Source organism: Engraulis encrasicolus, chromosome 7 (genome assembly GCF_034702125.1).
Source record: "Engraulis encrasicolus isolate BLACKSEA-1 chromosome 7, IST_EnEncr_1.0, whole genome shotgun sequence".
Taxonomy (NCBI): domain Eukaryota; kingdom Metazoa; phylum Chordata; class Actinopteri; order Clupeiformes; family Engraulidae; genus Engraulis; species Engraulis encrasicolus.
In genome coordinates, this window is record NC_085863.1 from 48,534,629 (window position 1) to 48,552,819 (window position 18,191).

An 18,191-nucleotide genomic window follows, 5' to 3' on the forward strand; every position below is an offset into this window, starting at 1 on the left:
ACTTGTGGGCTGTCAGAATCCCACCACATGACCCTTTGATGTAGCCCACACTAGCCTAGTGCACACACGCACTCTCATCCCAGGCGTGGGCAGGCCTACACAATCCAGACTGGGGACGCCCAAAAGGAATACAGAATCTGAGTTAAGCCAAAAAAAATTGTAAAAGGAAACCGCTGACTCAGCAGTATGCGGTGATGGTGATTATTTTTAGAAGACACCTCGGGGGTTGCGCCGGTCATCTGTAAAGCAAAAGCATTAAGCTACAGGCTTTCCACCAGTATAGTATAGTACAGTAAGGAGTCTTGAGCCAGTGACCTTACGCGCAACAAAAACGCAGCGCGCTGTGGAGTGAAGTGAGATTACCTCTCCCTTTGAGATGCGCACTCTAGTCTCTTAAGTGGTTGTCAGCAGCCCACAGCTGAGTGTGGGTGAGCAGGTGGAGCCTGATACAGGACGCTCGGCCCCTACGGCCGATAAGGCAGGTATATGGAGGTCAAGGTCAAGCCGTGTGTGTGTGTGTGTGTGTGTGTGTGTGTGTGTGTGTGTGTGTGTGTGTGTGTGTGTGTGTGTGTGTGTGTGTGTGTGTGTGTGTGTGTGTGTGTGTGTGTGTGTGTGTGTCTAAGATGAGCGGAAAGGGGAGGGGAGGGCAGGGAAGGGCAGGGCAGGCGAGGGTAAAGCGGGCGAGCGGACGGGCGGACGGGCGACCAACTGACTACGAAAGGGAAACCCGCTGATCAGCTCATCTGGGTGCTTACAGTAATTCCATGGAGGCTCAGAGACAGAGAGCTGGTAATACCGAGCCAGTGAAGTGTGTACGGTATGGTATAGCCAGGGCTCCTCCAGGCCAGGCCTCTTGCGCGACAGAGAGGGGGGAGGAGGACTACACTCACTATGACTGCTCTGTGAACTTTGGCACCGATGCCCTCATTTGTTCATTTCCTGTCTCTTTCCTTTAACCACATGAAGGTAGAGAGATAAGTAAATAGAAGGCATGCGGCTAACCTTGCAAACAGTATCTACAGTACTACAAGAATCTTTATTTGGGCTTTACTATAATGGCATGGTAAAGTAGTGCAGTCTGTGCTTTTGTTGGCTGGGTGAGGGGCTGGAAAACATTTGCCGTTACATTTTTCTCAGGGTGTGCAATCCTGGAACATCGAACTGCAGGGTGGCAAAACAATTTGCCCATAAAGAAAACACTTGTTCAGAAAAGAAGCTTCAGGTTTTTAAGCCTAGCATCCATGCCAGTGAGATTCTTCAGGCTGTACAGCCATAATTTCTGGTGTAATACTGAACTGAAAGATGGTAAGACTTGAAAGTCGAGCATTAAGTGTTTGTGTAATGATTAAGGGCAAAGCACCCTGATACTATGCTACAACTATTGTTTCTTCACGTACATGCACATTATCCTTAGGACAGATCATAGGAGTGATGAAACAATGTCGACCAAATCTGCATCGTGGCGGCTCATTGTGTTTGCTTCCTTTCCTCTGTGTGGAACAAAGACGGGTTGCCAGCAATGAGATGGTCTGTTCTATATTTTGCTGGTACGTTAGTGGTTCAGCCTGAGCTGTTGGACATGAACGTCATAAAAATTGTTCTCATTCCCTCTCGCCCTAATAAAAATTATCCACCTCAGCTGTACATCACGGCAGCAGTGTTTTCGTATTAGCCCAGTATGGTAAAAGTATGAAAATACAATTTACAAGCGGTGGGAATCGTGACCACAGGCAGAAGTTTTGCTCGGAACACGTACAGCATTTATCTTAGGATTCTATTTCAGTTATTTATGTTTTTCAATACTTGAATTATATTTTAATTGGGTAATTTGCACCTCTTGCACACAGGTGGAGTCCTTTCTTCTAGAACAGGAGGACCTGGACAACCCGGTGCTGAAGACGGCCTCGGAGCTGCTTCTCTCCAGCGCTGCAGATAACCTGGACCTGAGGAGAGTGGACCCAGAGACCCAAGCCCGTCTGGAGGCCCTACTGGAGGCTGCAGGTGAGAAGGCTGCTCTCTCTCGCTCTCTTTTGTGCTCTCTCCTACTCTGTCTCTCACGCTCTGTATGCAGGTAAGGGGGAATGAAACACAGAATGGTCAATGAATGGGAAAGACTGACAGTACTTTATTATTTAGCAGTTTTGCACACCTCTGTACTCCAAACATCGTCCATTACACCTAAATCTTTTATTGACAATGGTTCGGTCATACCAACTTCCTTTAGGCGAGCTTCGGTTCGTGTCATGATTTTCGGTACACCACATAATTTTTTAAATGTATCTTTTTACATTAATTAATTGGCTTTTTCAGATGTGCCAACATAGTAAAATTAAGTTATAAATATTACTAAAACGTTCTAAAGATAATAATGATGATTCTTTGAAGCTCACAAGCACCATCACTTTATTTCACATGGTAAGGGTAACAGAACATTGAATGGTTGTATCACAATACTGCTTTCTTTCACCACGATACAGTATCGTGACGATTTCACAGTTCGATGCAATACAGCCCTACTGCCCATGTTCTTCTAACTTGCTGATTGTCTCAGCAACTGTTTCCCATTTACAGAACTTGGGAGGGGTGTTTTTCCAGAGAGCTTAGTCACTTAGTGACTTACCTGGGTATGCTATCTTTGAAAGTGGTAAATGTTGTAAAAGTTGAGCACCATGGCTTCATTTTGGTTGAAGCAGTGGGACTCTTGTCATAGTTCGCTCAGCTCTCATATAGTGTTTTATCTTACTTATCCAATAAACCATATAGGAACTTGGAATACCCCTGGTTCTGTGTTGGACTACAGTTTTGAGCTGGCATTACAGGCACTGTTCTTGATGGAATAGAAAGGATATTTAATTCAAAGCAAGGGCTGTACTCTTTTAAACTATGAATAAATGAGCTAATGCAAAACAAAGCAGTTCACCTCAATTTACCTTCATCTTATTTTCCTGGGCTGGAACGTTGCCAATTCTGCTCACATTTAACAGATTTGTTGTGAGGTCTAGGATTTGTACAACGCACACCTAGAGTCTGGGGCAAGGCTTTTATAACTGTATGTATGTAACGGTAGAATGAGTTCACAGATTTTTTCCCACTATCTAATGCAGGGTGCATAAATATTTAAAATTGCATGCAATTTGGCAGTCTTGTGGCAGGACTTGCTCACTGCCATGCTACGGGTTCGGATGGTCAGGGCCACAGATGGCTTTGGCTGGGCCCAGTACAAAACCATCTGATAGGTCCCTTCACCCTCTCAACATACAGTACAATTTAATGGGGACCCAATTTTAGGCTTTCCCTCTTTCTGGGCCCACGACAACTGACCCCTGTGCCCCCATCACTGCGGACGGTCATTGGCGGACTCATGTGTGAGGCTATTTGTGGCTCCCTCCCTGTCTGCCTGCCTGCCCGCGGGGGATTAAGTAAAGGATGATACGGACCCCGTCACTCATTCTTGCAAAGTAAATCCTGACCGTGAGGACAGAACGGCAGTCTTTCCCACAGACCAAGTAGCATTGTGTTGTGCTACAGGCAAAAAAGTGGGTCATTGCAAGTGTTTTGAGTGTACTACCCCAATTGACGTGTGCAGCTGTTCATCAATTTTGTAGTGACCTTTTTATTATTATTATTATTCAGTGGTGCTGTGGGAAACACTGGAACAGTGAGATGTGCCAAAAGACTGCTTTGGTATCCTCATTACAATATGATTAATGGCCATCAATGGTATCTATTGTTGTTGATGCAATAATTTTCCAAATTTAAAGCAATTTCTCCCAAGTGCTTTCTGGTTCTGGTTCACTGTTGCAGGTTCAGCCTGCTGTTTTAAACTCATGCGTGCCCACAGTTTTTTTCTTTGGCTGTTTCCATGTTAACAGTTCTTTTGGGGCTCGTGTACTGTATGACTGTGGCGGGCAAAGTTCTTTAGAAGAATTTCAGAGGGTCAGTGTGAAGTACGTTCTCAGAGGGCTTTTAATACCGGACATGCTGAGGACTCACTGGACTGCAATCTGCATCAGTTACAAGACGGCTTCTTATACGATCTAAGTGCACACTACTACGGCCACCTGCCACCGGGAAATCCAATCAAATCCATTTACATTATCCATACAACATGAACCGCGATGTTGGTACACCTGAAGCCACGCTCTGGAACCTGTCCAGTCCAATCAGCGCTGCTCACCAGTAATCCCCCTGGCTGTGGTCGTAAAGCCATGCATGCAGAGTGGGAGGCTAACAGCTGAAACCCAGTATGCAGACGGGAGACTGACTGCTTTCATTCAAGGCCTTCTTCCTAATAACCACACACTTAGTAAAGACGTGGCCTGGTTTACTCCATATCATAGACGGGTCTGACGTCTATTAATGCATTCTTATCACCCAGTTAGCAGACGCAACGTCTTCTGATTGGCTGAGCAGGTGTCCTTTATTCCCTGGTAGCAGGACACCTATGATGTCATGCAGGCGTGCGGCGTCCAAGTTGCTTCTTCTCTAACTTTCTGGCGAAGTGCCGTTACTAGTTCTATCGCATCTGGTTGTCTAGTCAAGACCGCGTCGTTAGTTCTATCGCATCTGGTTGTCTAGTCAAGACCCCGTTACTAATTCTATCGCATCTGGTTGTCAAGTCAAAAACCCAGTCGTCAATTCTATTGCATTTGGTTGTCAAGTCACCAACATTCTGCGCGCGTCCTTACATGCCTCCGATAGAGGCGCGTCTCACTAGATTAGGAAGTGGTGCCCATGGCAACGTACCAAGCGCAGTGGTGAATCTACTTTCTCACAAAGCCTTAGATCAACATATTAATAAATTAATACTTAAATGCTGGTAACCGGGTGATAAGCGGAATAGCGGCCTTCGAGGTGTCCCGATATCAAGGGAAATGGACTTGGCGAAGCGAACAGCCCTTCGGCTGCGCCGTCGGGCTGTTTAGAACGCTCCGCCTCGTCCATTATTTCCCTTGATATCGGGACACCTCGTCGTCCGCTATTCCATACATAGACGCGCTCTTTTTTTCTTACAGACAATGGCAACTTTCAGAAGAAACAAACTTAGCCATATTTTTGTGTGTGTTTGAAATTTCCAACGCTAACACGTTAATTGGATATTAGAAATAAGTTTCTTAATTCTGATGATTAAATCAATAAAGTGTAAAGGCATTTTGGTGTCAGTATTAGAGGCCTCTTTCCGTCTTCTGAACATGGATTTAAAATTTTAACCATTTAATTATTTAGCTTGGACCTAAAAACTAACAATACACCTGATAGCTGATGCCACTATGGAATTGAACATGTGTTGCAGGCTCAAAGACGTCCAAAAAAGAACTGTCATTCAGTGTAACGGATACCTTCTGCTGACTGTAACTGTAAAAAAACATGATTTTTAAATTGTTTCAAGTGAATGGATGACAGCCGAGGCTTTCATGAATTCACTGGAAAAAAAATAAAATAAAAGGAGTCATGTTTCTTACAGTTACAGTCAGCAGAAGGTATCCGTACACTGAATGACAATTCCTTTTTGGACGTCTTTGACCCTGCAGTCACTATTGGAGGACCGTCATGTTCACATCACATGTTCCCAGCACGTGTTCCCATATCTAAAAGTGCTGTTTGTATGTTCTCTGTGTTCTCATTCACAAGAAAAGGTAATCAAGTTGTAGCTGCTGCCAAAACTAGTTTTTTTGCTTTTCTTAGTATTGTATCTGCCCCACAGCAGTTACTGGTATAAGGTACTCCGCTTTGCCGCAGGTTGTGTACATGGGTAGGGTACTGCAGAAGTTACAGTAGATCTGTTGCTCCCTTCAACCAACATGACGGCCACAAACGCAGTGTCTCCCAAAGCTCAGATCTTCCAAAATCCAGTACATGATTTTTGTTGTTGTTTGTTACTTAATTGTCATAGACCTTGTGATATCAGCTGGCTGTTCCAGACTTCACCTTGCTGTACTTTATATAGTGCCAAGAAAGCCTTTTACTTCTGTGGAATCAGATTGCCATGTCCTGCTTTTCTGTAAATGAATTTGTATTTGAGATTGCTTGGCCTGGTTTTAGTGTAGTGTAGGTTAGCAGCAGTGAGTTTGCTACACCTACTCCTTGCGTGCAGTCTTGTTGTGGGGCCTGCCAGAGGTGTGTGGGTGAGTCATGGCCTTGTGCAGGGGGCAGGTGAGTCACAGTCGGGTTACCCGGCTTGCTGTGGAGATGAATCACAGTGAGTCTCCTTGATGGGCCTTGTGTGGGTGTAAGTGCTAGGCCGGCTATGGTAGAGTGTGGTTGTTGGGCCTGGTTCCATTGCTGTCAGATCGCTAGGCCTTGTGGTATAGTTCATTGAGGTGCTAGGCTTGGTGCTATGGCTTTTATTTAGCCCAGGGTTGCCTGACCTGCAATGGTGGAGTACGGTTGTTGAACCTGGTCCTATATATTCAGTTTGTTAGGCCTGGTATTGTGTGGTGAGATTGTTGGGCCTGGTGCCATGATTGCATATATTTAACCTTGATTTCCAGGCCTGCTGCTATGCAGTGAGTTCGCTTGGCTGGGGTAGTAGAAATATTAGTCCATAATATGAAATTGTCTCTTGATGGAAGGCTTTTGTGTGTGGGTGGTTGACGTTTAAGGGCGTAACGCAAAAAAAAAAAAAGTTTTTCAAATTCCTGAAAAAAATGATTGGAAAAATTGGGAAAAAAAGAAAAAAATAAAGCACTTAGTGGTCTGTGGAATTTCACCTTATTTTTTGCCATTTTTGGGAAAATGTGTCCTGCATCAACACATTGCATAGGCATGTCACACCGCAGGAAAATGGAGTCACACCACAGGGAATTCACTGCATTATGGCCATTTTAATCCTTTTGTATACCGACATCTGAGCTCATGCTAACTTGATGATGATATTGTGTTAAATCTTAATATGTGTTTTCATTTATAAAAAACTTTTTTTCCTCCTATAAGAGCAGTCACACCACAGGACACCATAAAATGAACCTAAGCATTGCGTGACAGAAAGATTGCAATATGAAGACATATTAAGAGGTTAAGAGTCACCTTAAACTTCCACAGCACTCTCCAATAACTGAGGTACTGACTGACTGGTTAGGAGCCAGTCTTTAAGACCCTTATAGTTAGCCTTGCAGCTGCCCATTCACAAATATTGACATAACTTATATGTCACCCCACAGGACGCAATTTGTGTTACAAAATTGAACTTGTAGTTAATATTACTGCCTTGAGTTTTTTTTCACATTCACATATCTTAATATAAAGTTAATATTTATGCAATCATGCCAAATGCTTCATACATTATTCAAAATGTTGTTGGTTAATTTATATATATATTATATTCCAGGTTCAGTGTTTCCCACAGAAATTTTGTAAACTATGGGGGCCGTGATTTTTTTTGTCCGGGGGGGGTGTCTTTTCACGGGCCTTATTTTTGAGGGGGGGTTATTCACGCAGTGTAAATGCAAAATGGCAAAACAATGAGTACAGTATGACATTGGCGCATGGAGAAACTATAGGCCTACGCCTACATTTCAGCCATTTATATTTTGAGAAATAAGGCTACATAATACACATGCAGGGGTCTATGTAATGAAAACAAAAATAAAACAAAAAAGGAGCAGAGATAACAATTTAAGATTGCTGTGAAATTGTTAACGCATAAACAAAAAGGGTCTAAGAGGGTAGGCTATGCCTTTTCCCCACACACACATTCTACATGAGGGGTGCTGGTCACAGGGCCAGTTTTTCAAAATTCCTCCCATTAAAAGGGCTGAACAACATTTATGTCTATATTCACATTCATTACACATTCATTTCTATATGCAGCCCGATGTCTCCTCTGCCTTGTCAATGAAGGCCTGTCACCTAACTCATTACAACTGTAACTCATTAGACAAAGCCTGGGGAGTGTTAGTAAACTCATCCCAACTGTCCCTTCTCGGAAGGTTTTTTTTTATTGCTCCCAAACCCAAGTTAACTACAACAACTTGACAAGGCTTTTGATCCCTCTCTCTTTCAAGCCCTTGTGGTTTTCTCTATAGGATGTATTTACTCCAGGAGGAAAATGCGAAGGAAATCGTAATTGAAATCGCTTTTAACAAACACGGAAATCGTAAAACAAAAAAAAAAAAGTATATTTTTTTGTGCATTTTCGGAAACTATGGCGGCCAAATTTAAACTATGGCGGGCCGCCATAGTTTCCTCAATGTATGGGAAACACTGAGGTTTCATTAATGTTATAGTCACGCCGCAGGATATTTGGCATATAAACCTTTACATAAATCTTAGCAAAAATGTTTCTTCTCATCTAAGACTAATATGAAACATAATGTACCACATCTTCTTTCATTGACATTTGTTTTTTAAAGGAAAAATAACAGTTTTGTAGGTTTTTAACCAATGTTACGAAAAAACAAGGCGTCACGTCTCCCACCTGTGTACGTGTGAGGTGTTAATGTAGGTCCATTGCAGTAAAGGTGGAGATGGTACATAACTGCTCTAACCATGGCATGTAGTAGGGTTGAGGACTGTGAGGGTGCATTGAGGCTGCAAGGTCTCTATGATATGTATGGTGGCTGCTACGTGTGGTATGATGCCATGGGATGGCTAGCCCTGCTGCTTTGGCATGTATTTAGCCTAGGTTGCTAACGCTGCCACAGCATTTATTTAGCTTAGGTTTGATTATGATGTAGTGTGAGGTTGCCAGGCCTGGTGCCATTTGGTCAGGTTGCAAGGCCTAGTGACCTGCAGCTAAGGTTGCTTGGTCTGGTGCAATGTCGCTGAAGTTGCTCAGGGCTGGTGCCATGTAGTAAAACTGGTGAGTGGGTTTAAGTGGCTCTGATGTCTTCACATTTATGTAGCCACGGTCTGATATGGTGCAGTGAGTTTGTCAGGCCTGCTGCCATGTTGGCTAGCTTTCTCTCCCTGGTGCCACGGAGCTAAGGTTGCTAGGCCCGTGGCCACGGAGCTAAGGTAGCTAGGCCCGGTGCCACATGAACAGATTGTGTCATACAGCTAAGGTTGCTAGGCCTGGTGCCTAGTTCAGCGAGGTTGCTTGCTACTAGGTCAGGTGATGCCACGGCATTTTCCCAGCCAAAGTCTGATACTGTGCGGTTAGATTGCTAGGCCTGGTGCCCTGAGCTGATGAGTGGGTTTAAGCGGGTCCAATATGTCATCATGGTATTTATTTTGCCTAGGTCTGATAATAATGATGCACTGACGTTGGGAATTGCCAGGCTGGTGCAATGCAACAACTAATATCGCTAGGCCTGGTGCCTGGTGCCATTTAGTGAGGTTGCTAGGCCCGATGCCTGGTGATGTGCAGTGAGGTTGCTAGGCCTGGAGCCCTGCGCTGGTGAGTGAGTGGGTTTAAGCAGGTCCGTTGCGTCCCCTGGGCTGCTGCTGGTTAGCGGGCGCGCAGGCAGGAGAACCATGGGAGGGAGATTAGCGGCAACAAAGGATTTCCATGCAGCAGCAACAGTTCCCCTCATGACTCAGCACCCCTGGCCTTTAGTAACACACACTGTGGACGTGTGTGTTGTGTGTGTTTCTGTGTGTGTGTGTGTGTGTGTGTGTGTGTGTGTGTGTGTGTGTGTGTGTGTGTGTGTGTGTGTGTGTGTGTGTGTGTGTGTGTGTGTGTGTGTGTGTGTGTGTGTGTATTCTGAGGTATAGTGGTGGTTATGAGTTTGACTTCTTTTTTTGGGTGCAGGCTCGTGCCTGTGTGTGTGTGTACATTATGTGGCTGTGGTTGTTTGTATGGCATAATTGGGGCTTTTGTATACGTACGCTACTGTGTGCGGGTTTGTCTGTGGGTTCGCCTTTGTCCCTTTCCTGTGTACTGTACGCCTCTTTGTACTGGAGAGGGAGATAGCCGCGTGGCCCCCCTAGATCATGTGGCGCTGAGCCCTTTGAACCCCAGGGCCATTTCCATATGCACTTCCTTTACCAATAAGTAGGCTATGTTTGTCAGTCTTTATCACTGCAGTGATTGTGGCAGGCTATCTGCCTTACACGCATGCCTCAGGATCATGCCGCATTCTTCAGCATGAAAAAAAAACATTTTGACTTGTGCTTGTACTTGATCAGCTCTTGCTTCCAGTATTTTATGTCTATAAGTGTTGTACACAGTATGATCGTTTCCTTCCTCCTTTTCACTAGAATTGCTCAGTGGGATCAGTAAAGTAAACATTTTAAAAATAATTGGGAAAGGCTTCTTTCTTTTTGTAGGTTTAGATTGGTTTGGTTAAAATGAATGTATTATTTATTACTATGCAATGATTCTGAAGGCTGCTGCTGTGTTCTTGTTGCTAAATCCCAGGATGACCCAGAAGCGTTAAAACATTTTGCTTCTGAGCATGTGCGCACATGTGTTTGCGTACTGCATATTTCACCTGACTTTGACATTTCTCTGGCAGCTGAACTTTTCAGGTTCACAACAAGCGCTAGGTGTTTGAAGACACTGTTTGGCTTCTAGAAATATCCACCAGCATTCTTTTTTTAACCGCTATCATCAAACGTCCAATAGTACACCTACGTAAGCGATGCATCCACAATATAATGAAATGATAGCTCCTGAAAATTATGTTCGAAAGAGTTTAGCTGTAGTGAACTGGATTCCTTTTTGAACTTGCCAGACATTTCGTCTCCTCCGCTGATAACTGTTTTCAGGCCGACCAGAGCCTGTGCCAGTGCCTGTTTCCACACAGTTGCGTTCAGAACTAAAGTGCCTACATACGAACTTGCCACATTTATACTGGGCTCTGAACTTTCCATAGCGACCATTTGTTACCCGGATGAACCTGCTGACGTCGGCGTTGTCGTCAGGGTTCGTAGGGATAAGCCAAGTGTTTTTCTTTGGCTGCGAACCAACTTTCTTGTTCCTGAATGCTCAGAATTACGGCATGAACACGCCAACCCATTCAAAATTAGGTGCGAGAACGGGCACCGGGATGGTTCTTGGTCAGTCTCAATTAGGGCTTTCAGGCCGACCAGAACGGAGCTGGAGTCGGTGCCCGAACCAGTTACGTTCAGCACTTAAGTGTTTATCTGCGAACCGCCCGTGTTCATACCGAGCTCTGAACTTTTCCCGCACGTGACTGCGTTACCCGGATGAACCTGCTGACGAGCACGCTATCGTCACTGTTCACGGAGAAAAACCTAGTATTTTGCGGTTCGCGTTGCGAACCAACTTTCCGGTTCGCGAACGCAAATATCTGTGGCGTGAACACGACGGCTGGTTCGCGATTAGGTGCGGGAACGGGCTCCAGCACGGTTCTCAGTCGGCCTGAAAGCGCTAAATGTGTCTTACAAGAGACTGGTTCAGACCACAAAGCTCCAATCTCCTCCACCTAAACTCTTTGGACTAAGATGGCCCTGGATGAATGATAATCTTGCTGTTATTTTAACCTTACCTGAAACTTATCTGTTAATAAAGCTACTCCTCCAACGTGTTCCACCAATATTAAAATCTCCCCTCTGGCCTCACGCTGGATTGTTACCTTTCCACTTTCCTACACCCTAATCACCATCTTCTGCTGCTGATGTTATTTTTTTCAAAGCACCACTAACACATTCCCCTCAATAAGCCATTTTTAAAAACTTTTCTGTCCTTATAGACTGCTTTTGTCTGAGTCACGTCAATAGCTAGTTCTGCTGCAGCTCTGTAGCTCAAACAGGGAACTGGGCCAAAGTTCATATACTGTACATTTCAGCCGCATGGCAGACAAAAAAGAGAGAACGCCACAGACTGACTTTGTCTCTACCCAAGGGGTTTGATTATCATGCCATCGGGCCTAATGTACTGTATCCATGCACCAGCCCTACTGGGTTATTTGATGCTGCCAGAATGACCATAGTGATCACTTAATGACCTCAAGCTTCCTCTTGTCTTGGTGTCTGTGTGTTTGTTCCTGTGGCGTGTGTGTGTGTCTGTCTGTCTGTCTGTCTCCGTCTGTGCCTCTTTCTGTGTGGCTTTCTTCCTGTTTCTCTATGTGGCTGTCTCTCTCTCTCTGTCTCTCACTCTGTGTGTCTCTTTGTGTCTGTCTCTTTCTGTGTGTGTCCCTCTTTGTCTGTCTCTCTCTGTGTCTGTCGCTGTCTGTCTCTGTGTGTCTTTCTCTCTATTTTTCTGTCTGTCCCCCTGTGTCCGTGCTGTGTGCTGCTCCCATCATGGCTGCTGATGACTGTTGATTCTGTGTGTGCTCCGCAGGCCTGGCCGAGCAGTCCAACGCAGACGGCAAAGCCTTTGCAGACCCTGAGGTGCTGCGGCAACTGACCTCCTCCGTGAGCTCCGCTCTGGACGAAGCGGCCGCCGCCCTGACACGCATGAGGGCCGAGAACACGCTCAACGCCAGCCAAGCAGACAAGTAGGCATCCTGTCCATGCCACCAAGCACACATGAACACACGCACACACACTCCATACCAGCCAAGCAGACAAGTAGGCATCTTGTCCATGCCACCAGGCACACATATGAACACACACACACACACACACACACACACACACACACACACACACACACACACACACACACACACACACACACACACACACACTCCATACCAGACAAGCAGACAAGTAGGCCTCCTGTCCATGCCACCATGCGCGCGCGCACACACACACACACACGCACACACACACACGCACACACACACACACACACACACACACACACACACACACACACACACACACACACACACACACGACACTCCATACCAGACAAGTAGTCAAGTAGGCATCCTGTCCATGCCACCACGCACACACACATACACATACACACACACACACACACACACACACACACACACACACACACACACACACACACACACACACCATACCAGACAAGTAGTCAAGTAGGCATCCTGTAGCCATTCCCTGCCACTCTAACATGCGCGCACCAGTGCACACCAATGCACATACACACACGCACACACACACAGACATTCGCTCCTCCTTGCAGAGCAGAGGACAAACACTTAATCCACACACACAGCTCAGTGTTGTCTCAGCGAATTACACACACACACACACACACACACACACACACACACACACACACACACACACACACACACACACACACACACACACACACACACACACACACACACACACACATCCCAAGCCATACACTCACATAGTCATATGCTCTCCTTTCACAGCAGTGGACTTAATAACATAAAAATTGGCTTCCTTCAAACTATGTGTGAAAAATATTATATCCAGACCAGCGTTGACTGCATAACACTGCTAGCATTCTATTAGACGTGTTGGCAAAACTGATTTAAGGACCTTATTCTGTGCTGAAGTACTGCATTAAGAGTATCAGTCATGCAGGGTTATTTGATGAATGTCATTGTGTTTTTGTTACTGTTTTGCCCAGAAATGTTGCCCATCCTTTGCCAGTCGAACATGCACATGTCAGGAAATGGCCGAATGTTTTTAGTGCTGCTGCTGCTCATCTCGTCTCATCTGGGCGAGATTTTAATTCGCTGTGCCACATCACATCACATTTGCCCTCAGTACAGTGAAAAATGTCCTGAAGCGCTCAGCAAGTCAGTGCAGCAGCAGCAGCAGCAGCAGTACAGTGTACACTTGCACTTGCACTTGCACAGTCGCCGTAATTGTAGCAGTCTGGTTATTTTTAGCCGCAGCCTGGCGGAGGCGTGCTCGGACGGGGACGTGAATGCGGTGCGCAAGCTGCTGGATGAGGGCCGCAGCGTCAACGAGCACACGGAGGAGGGCGAGAGCCTGCTGTGCCTGGCCTGCTCCGCCGGATACTACGAGCTCGCACAGGTAAACGCTAAGCTAACGTCGTGTCCCAGGCATCTGGCACCAGCCACAGCTGCCACTGCCACTGCCCTCCCCGCACACACACTCTCCGCACTCCCCTCTCCTAATCCCTACACCCTGCCAGATACCCACCAGGTATCCGCCAGCACACAAACTCTCTCAACCCTCTCTCCCTCTGTATCTCTCTCGCTCTTTCTTTATCTTTCTCTTTCTCTTTCTTTCTCTTTCTATTTCTCTCTTTTCTGTCTGTCTCTCTACATCCATTTCTCAACCAACACCCTCTCTCACAAACACAGAGTCACTCTAACACACACACACAGTACAGTTGCGTAAACTGCATCAACCTTGGCACACACGGTGTAAAAGCTGTACGGGAGTTCATACAAGGTGAATTTCACAGGAAAAAAAACTCTGCAGTGGCTTTTTAGTTTAATAGTGTGTTGATATTACGAATTCTTTCTTTTAAGACCACAAATGGCTTTGGTGCTAGTGTTCCTCCTCTTCCTGCGTCACTGCTTCCTTTCTAAATGTACTAATGTTATAAGAGAGGAGAATGCCTTGATTTTCTTTTAAACCTTTTTACAGCTGCTCAATGACACGTACAGGTTCCATTCCATTATCTGAAGACAAATGTCTGGAAAATTGGATTGATAGCACTGAGAACTGTGACAAAGCAGCACATGGAGTAGTGTAGTAATTACTGTATGTGGGGCAGCTGTGGCCTAGTGGTTAGAGAGTTGGTCTTTCAATCTAGGGGTTGCAGGTTCGAATCCCCCCTGACCTCTCCCTAAAACAAATCATCATCCATGGCTGAAGTGCCCTTGAACGAGGCACCTGACCCCACATTGCTCCAGGGACTGTAACTGTAACTGTAACCCTGAAAAATAATAACTGTAAGTCACCTTGAATAAAATGAATGCGTCAGCTAAATGTAATGTAATGTAATGTCTTTGCTCTTGTGTATCCATAGGTCCTATTGGCCATGCACGCCAATGTGGAAGACCGGGGCATCAAAGGCGACATCACCCCCCTGATGGGAGCAGCCAGCGGCGGTTACGTGGACATAGTCAAACTGCTGCTGGTACACGGAGCAGACGTCAACGCACAATCATCCACAGGTACACAATACACCTCCACACTGGTGGATGTACAGGTACACTTCCATCATAGGCCCGGTATGGAAATGCATGTATCATAGCTCCATACTGGTAGAAAACATACAAATACAACTCCCATCATTATCCTGCAATCAAACACTGTAGAGTAGATCTCCTCTACAGTTGCATCCCAGATACAACCAAACATTGTGTTAAGTAACTTCTGAACTTATAGCTGTTTGCTGTGCCCAAATGTGTATTTTTTGTGAATGAGAATGGCTGTACTTCCTTTTTTTTAATGTGTCCACCCACATGAGGCAGATATTAGATTTTCATTAGCATTTTTTTCTGTTTTTAGTGGAGGGAGATTTTCACCCAGTGACTCACACATCTGTCTATGTAGGCTTTCAGAAACTGAGCTAAAAGACTTTTTTTCCCTTGCCATTCTAGCTGATCACCCCACTGCTATTCAAAGACATACTTTAATATTAACGATCGAGTTACATCTCCACAGCCATGCTAAAATATATTTTTCCAGGACGAGTGCAGGCGACATGGCAATGACGTACATGTGTGCGGGAGGATTGCTCACCATCCCCGCTGCTTTTCAGAGGCATAATTTTGGCATGAACAGTCACCACCCACTAACGTGGCTATAACGACTTCAACTCTTTGCCAGCATTTGGTCTGGCCATGTTGCCATGTCCCATTTCTCAGAGGGCGGGCCTAACCCGCATCCATGGAATGCCTCTGTGTATTACTGGTTGAAGCTGCAACCAATCACACCACTCTTTCTTTTGACTTTGCCACCATCATGACCAATGATGGAACTAATGCGCCATAAACACGACCCTTTGAGCTGTTGGAAATGCTCAATTTTAATTGGCTACTGGTATGTATGTATGGAAGTATGGGCGGGCCCAGCCCATCCAACCAATGCCATGTGCGTTATTTTGTATTTTCCTGCTGGAGGCAATGCAGCGCTGAACAATGTGTGCACTGCTATTCTAAAGGCATAGTTTGGACATGAACGGTCACACCATGTGTGTGCTACTTTAAATGTTAACTTTTACTTTGAACTTACTTTGTTTTCCTGGCGCGTGCAGGCGGCTTCCAGGCCTTCCCCAGTACTATTCTACGATGTGACATTCTATACCAATAATTTCACTTTAATTCTGCAGGCAACACGGCGTTGACATACGCGTGTGCGGGCGGCTTCCTGGACGTGGTTCGGGTGCTGCTGAAGGAGGGCGCCAACATCGAGGACCACAACGAGAACGGCCACACGCCCCTCATGGAGGCGGCCAGCGCCGGCCACGTGGAGGTGGCCCGCGTTCTGCTGGAGTACGGCGCCGGCATCAACACGCACTCCAACGAGTTCAAGGAGAGCGCACTCACACTCGCCTGCTACAAAGGTGAGAGTCGGGTTGTTGGGTACATGCTGGTTGGGCAGGGTGCAGTTGTTAGACGGACAATAGTCATTTTAAGAGTCTGCCGGCATCAACACACACTCCAACGAGTTCAAGGAGAGCGCACTCACACTCGCCTGCTACAAAGGTGAGATTGTGGTAGTTGGGGTTTGTGCTAGTTTGACAGGGTGTAGTTGTTAGATGAACAATAGTTATTGGAAGATTTTGCTGCCGGAGTACGGTGCCAGCATCAACATGCATTCCAACGAGTTCAAGGAGAGCACACTCACACTCGCCTGCTACAAAGGTGAGGCACGGCTACCGCTTTAGATGGAGCATACTGTTGCCGCGGTAGTTGATAGTTGGACAGGGTATAGATGCATTATAATCAGGGCTCTAAATTAAAACCATCCAACTAAGGGTGGGCGATACATATCGTCTGCGAAATTATCGTGAATGTTGTTTTGACGATGAGTAATTTTGCAATATCGAGATATTTTTATGAAGTCGCTAAACTCAACAAAGCGCTGTGACAGGACTCCTCCAGACAGCGACGACAGCCAAGCCTTTGAGCCAATAGTAATGTTGTGAACTGGAGAATAAGTCTGTGAACCAATGAGCAGACAGTGCTGAGGGGGGGGGGCTGCAGCGTTTTGGCAGACGTGCAGCGTGCGTTTCGTATCACTCGTGCAGCGCTGCTGCTACTGGGCAGTGGAGGAGAGTGCAGTTATCCAAATGGTGGATTTACATGAGGAATTCAACCATTAAACCAGCCATTTCATGATGCTGAGGGCGTTTTGGAACTATGTGCTTTAATCAGCAACTGTCTGTGATTATGGAAAGCCAAATAGTTAGGAAGAGAAATAGCTTTGTCTCTGGTCTGAGAAATCGCGTTAGCATGCTAGTTAGCGAACTAAGCTAAGCAATGTTGTTCTCTACAACTAGATTGGCTGTTACTCACTACTCAAACACCCACCTGCATGTATAGATATCATAACTGCTTAGGTGGACAAGTAATGTTAAGTTAGACTCACGCAGTGAGTTAAATTAATGTGTGAAATCCAACACAAGCAATTTGCAGCTGACATGGTTAGGTTCTGCTTCCTATCTACAAATGCACTGTTTCCAGTCAAACATGACTGTCCTCTAACAGAATCATTAGCAATACATCATACAACTTTTTTATATTTACATGGATATGTTTTCATGACAAGTGATGAAGTATTACTTTACAGTCCAGCATATGCTGCATATTATTTAAAAAAAGTGAAAGCTCTTCAGCACAGCATTTTTCCCAACTCTCTGTCCCTCTCCAGTTAAAACACAAATGCAGCACTACTACCTCGTGCAGAATTGAAATTAGTCTGGAATCATGCACAAATAATAGACAGCATAAATGTGTAGCTTTGTTATACTGCCATGCTTTGTGATGTAGACATGCCATCATTTATGCAGACCTCTTGGTAACATGCAGTTTTAGGCTACATAGTTCTAGGCCTACAATGTTCTGCTTTACTCACCCTTCCTTGCCATGCCAAATTCCCATATTACGGTACACATTGATTTACACCCAATTAGGCCCTAGCCTACTTGTTTTTGCAAGTGATTTTGGAAATTATCGTCAAATTATCGTTATCGTGAAAATTCAAAGAATTATCGAGATAACTTTTTTTGCCCATATCGCCCACCCCTACATCCAACCAGCCATATGCTGGTGAAATTTCAGTTTGGCTGGTAGAAAAGACCAACTTACTGGCCACTTTGACCCATTACTGAGTGTGTGTTTGGCTAGTAAGATTATCATCTACTAGCCATTTTGGCTGGTGATGAACAAAGTTAATTTAGAGCCCAGATTATAATCATTTGAAGAGTGAGCCGCTGTAGTACTGGCCTGCTACAAAGATGT

General features: G+C 45.4%; 1 protein-coding gene across 7 annotated transcripts in view; it reads left to right on the forward strand.

The window, feature by feature from the left end:
• The window catches only part of ankhd1 (ankyrin repeat and KH domain containing 1), a 60,110-nt gene that overhangs the window by 6,514 nt on the left and 35,405 nt on the right, over positions 1-18,191 (forward strand). For 3 of the 7 annotated variants that reach the window (XM_063203787.1, XM_063203790.1, XM_063203788.1), the window contains exons 2-6: positions 1,848-2,001; positions 12,188-12,344; positions 13,620-13,782; positions 14,750-14,897; positions 16,058-16,291. In XM_063203787.1, the coding sequence (XP_063059857.1) occupies positions 1,848-2,001; positions 12,188-12,344; positions 13,620-13,782; positions 14,750-14,897; positions 16,058-16,291 (856 nt within the window). Of the gene's footprint in view, positions 1-1,847; positions 2,002-12,187; positions 12,345-13,619; positions 13,783-14,749; positions 14,898-16,057; positions 16,292-16,350; positions 16,434-16,471; positions 16,593-18,191 lie in introns of those variants that run through there. The other 4 variants (XM_063203791.1, XM_063203794.1, XM_063203793.1 and 1 more) reach the window with 3 other exon arrangements.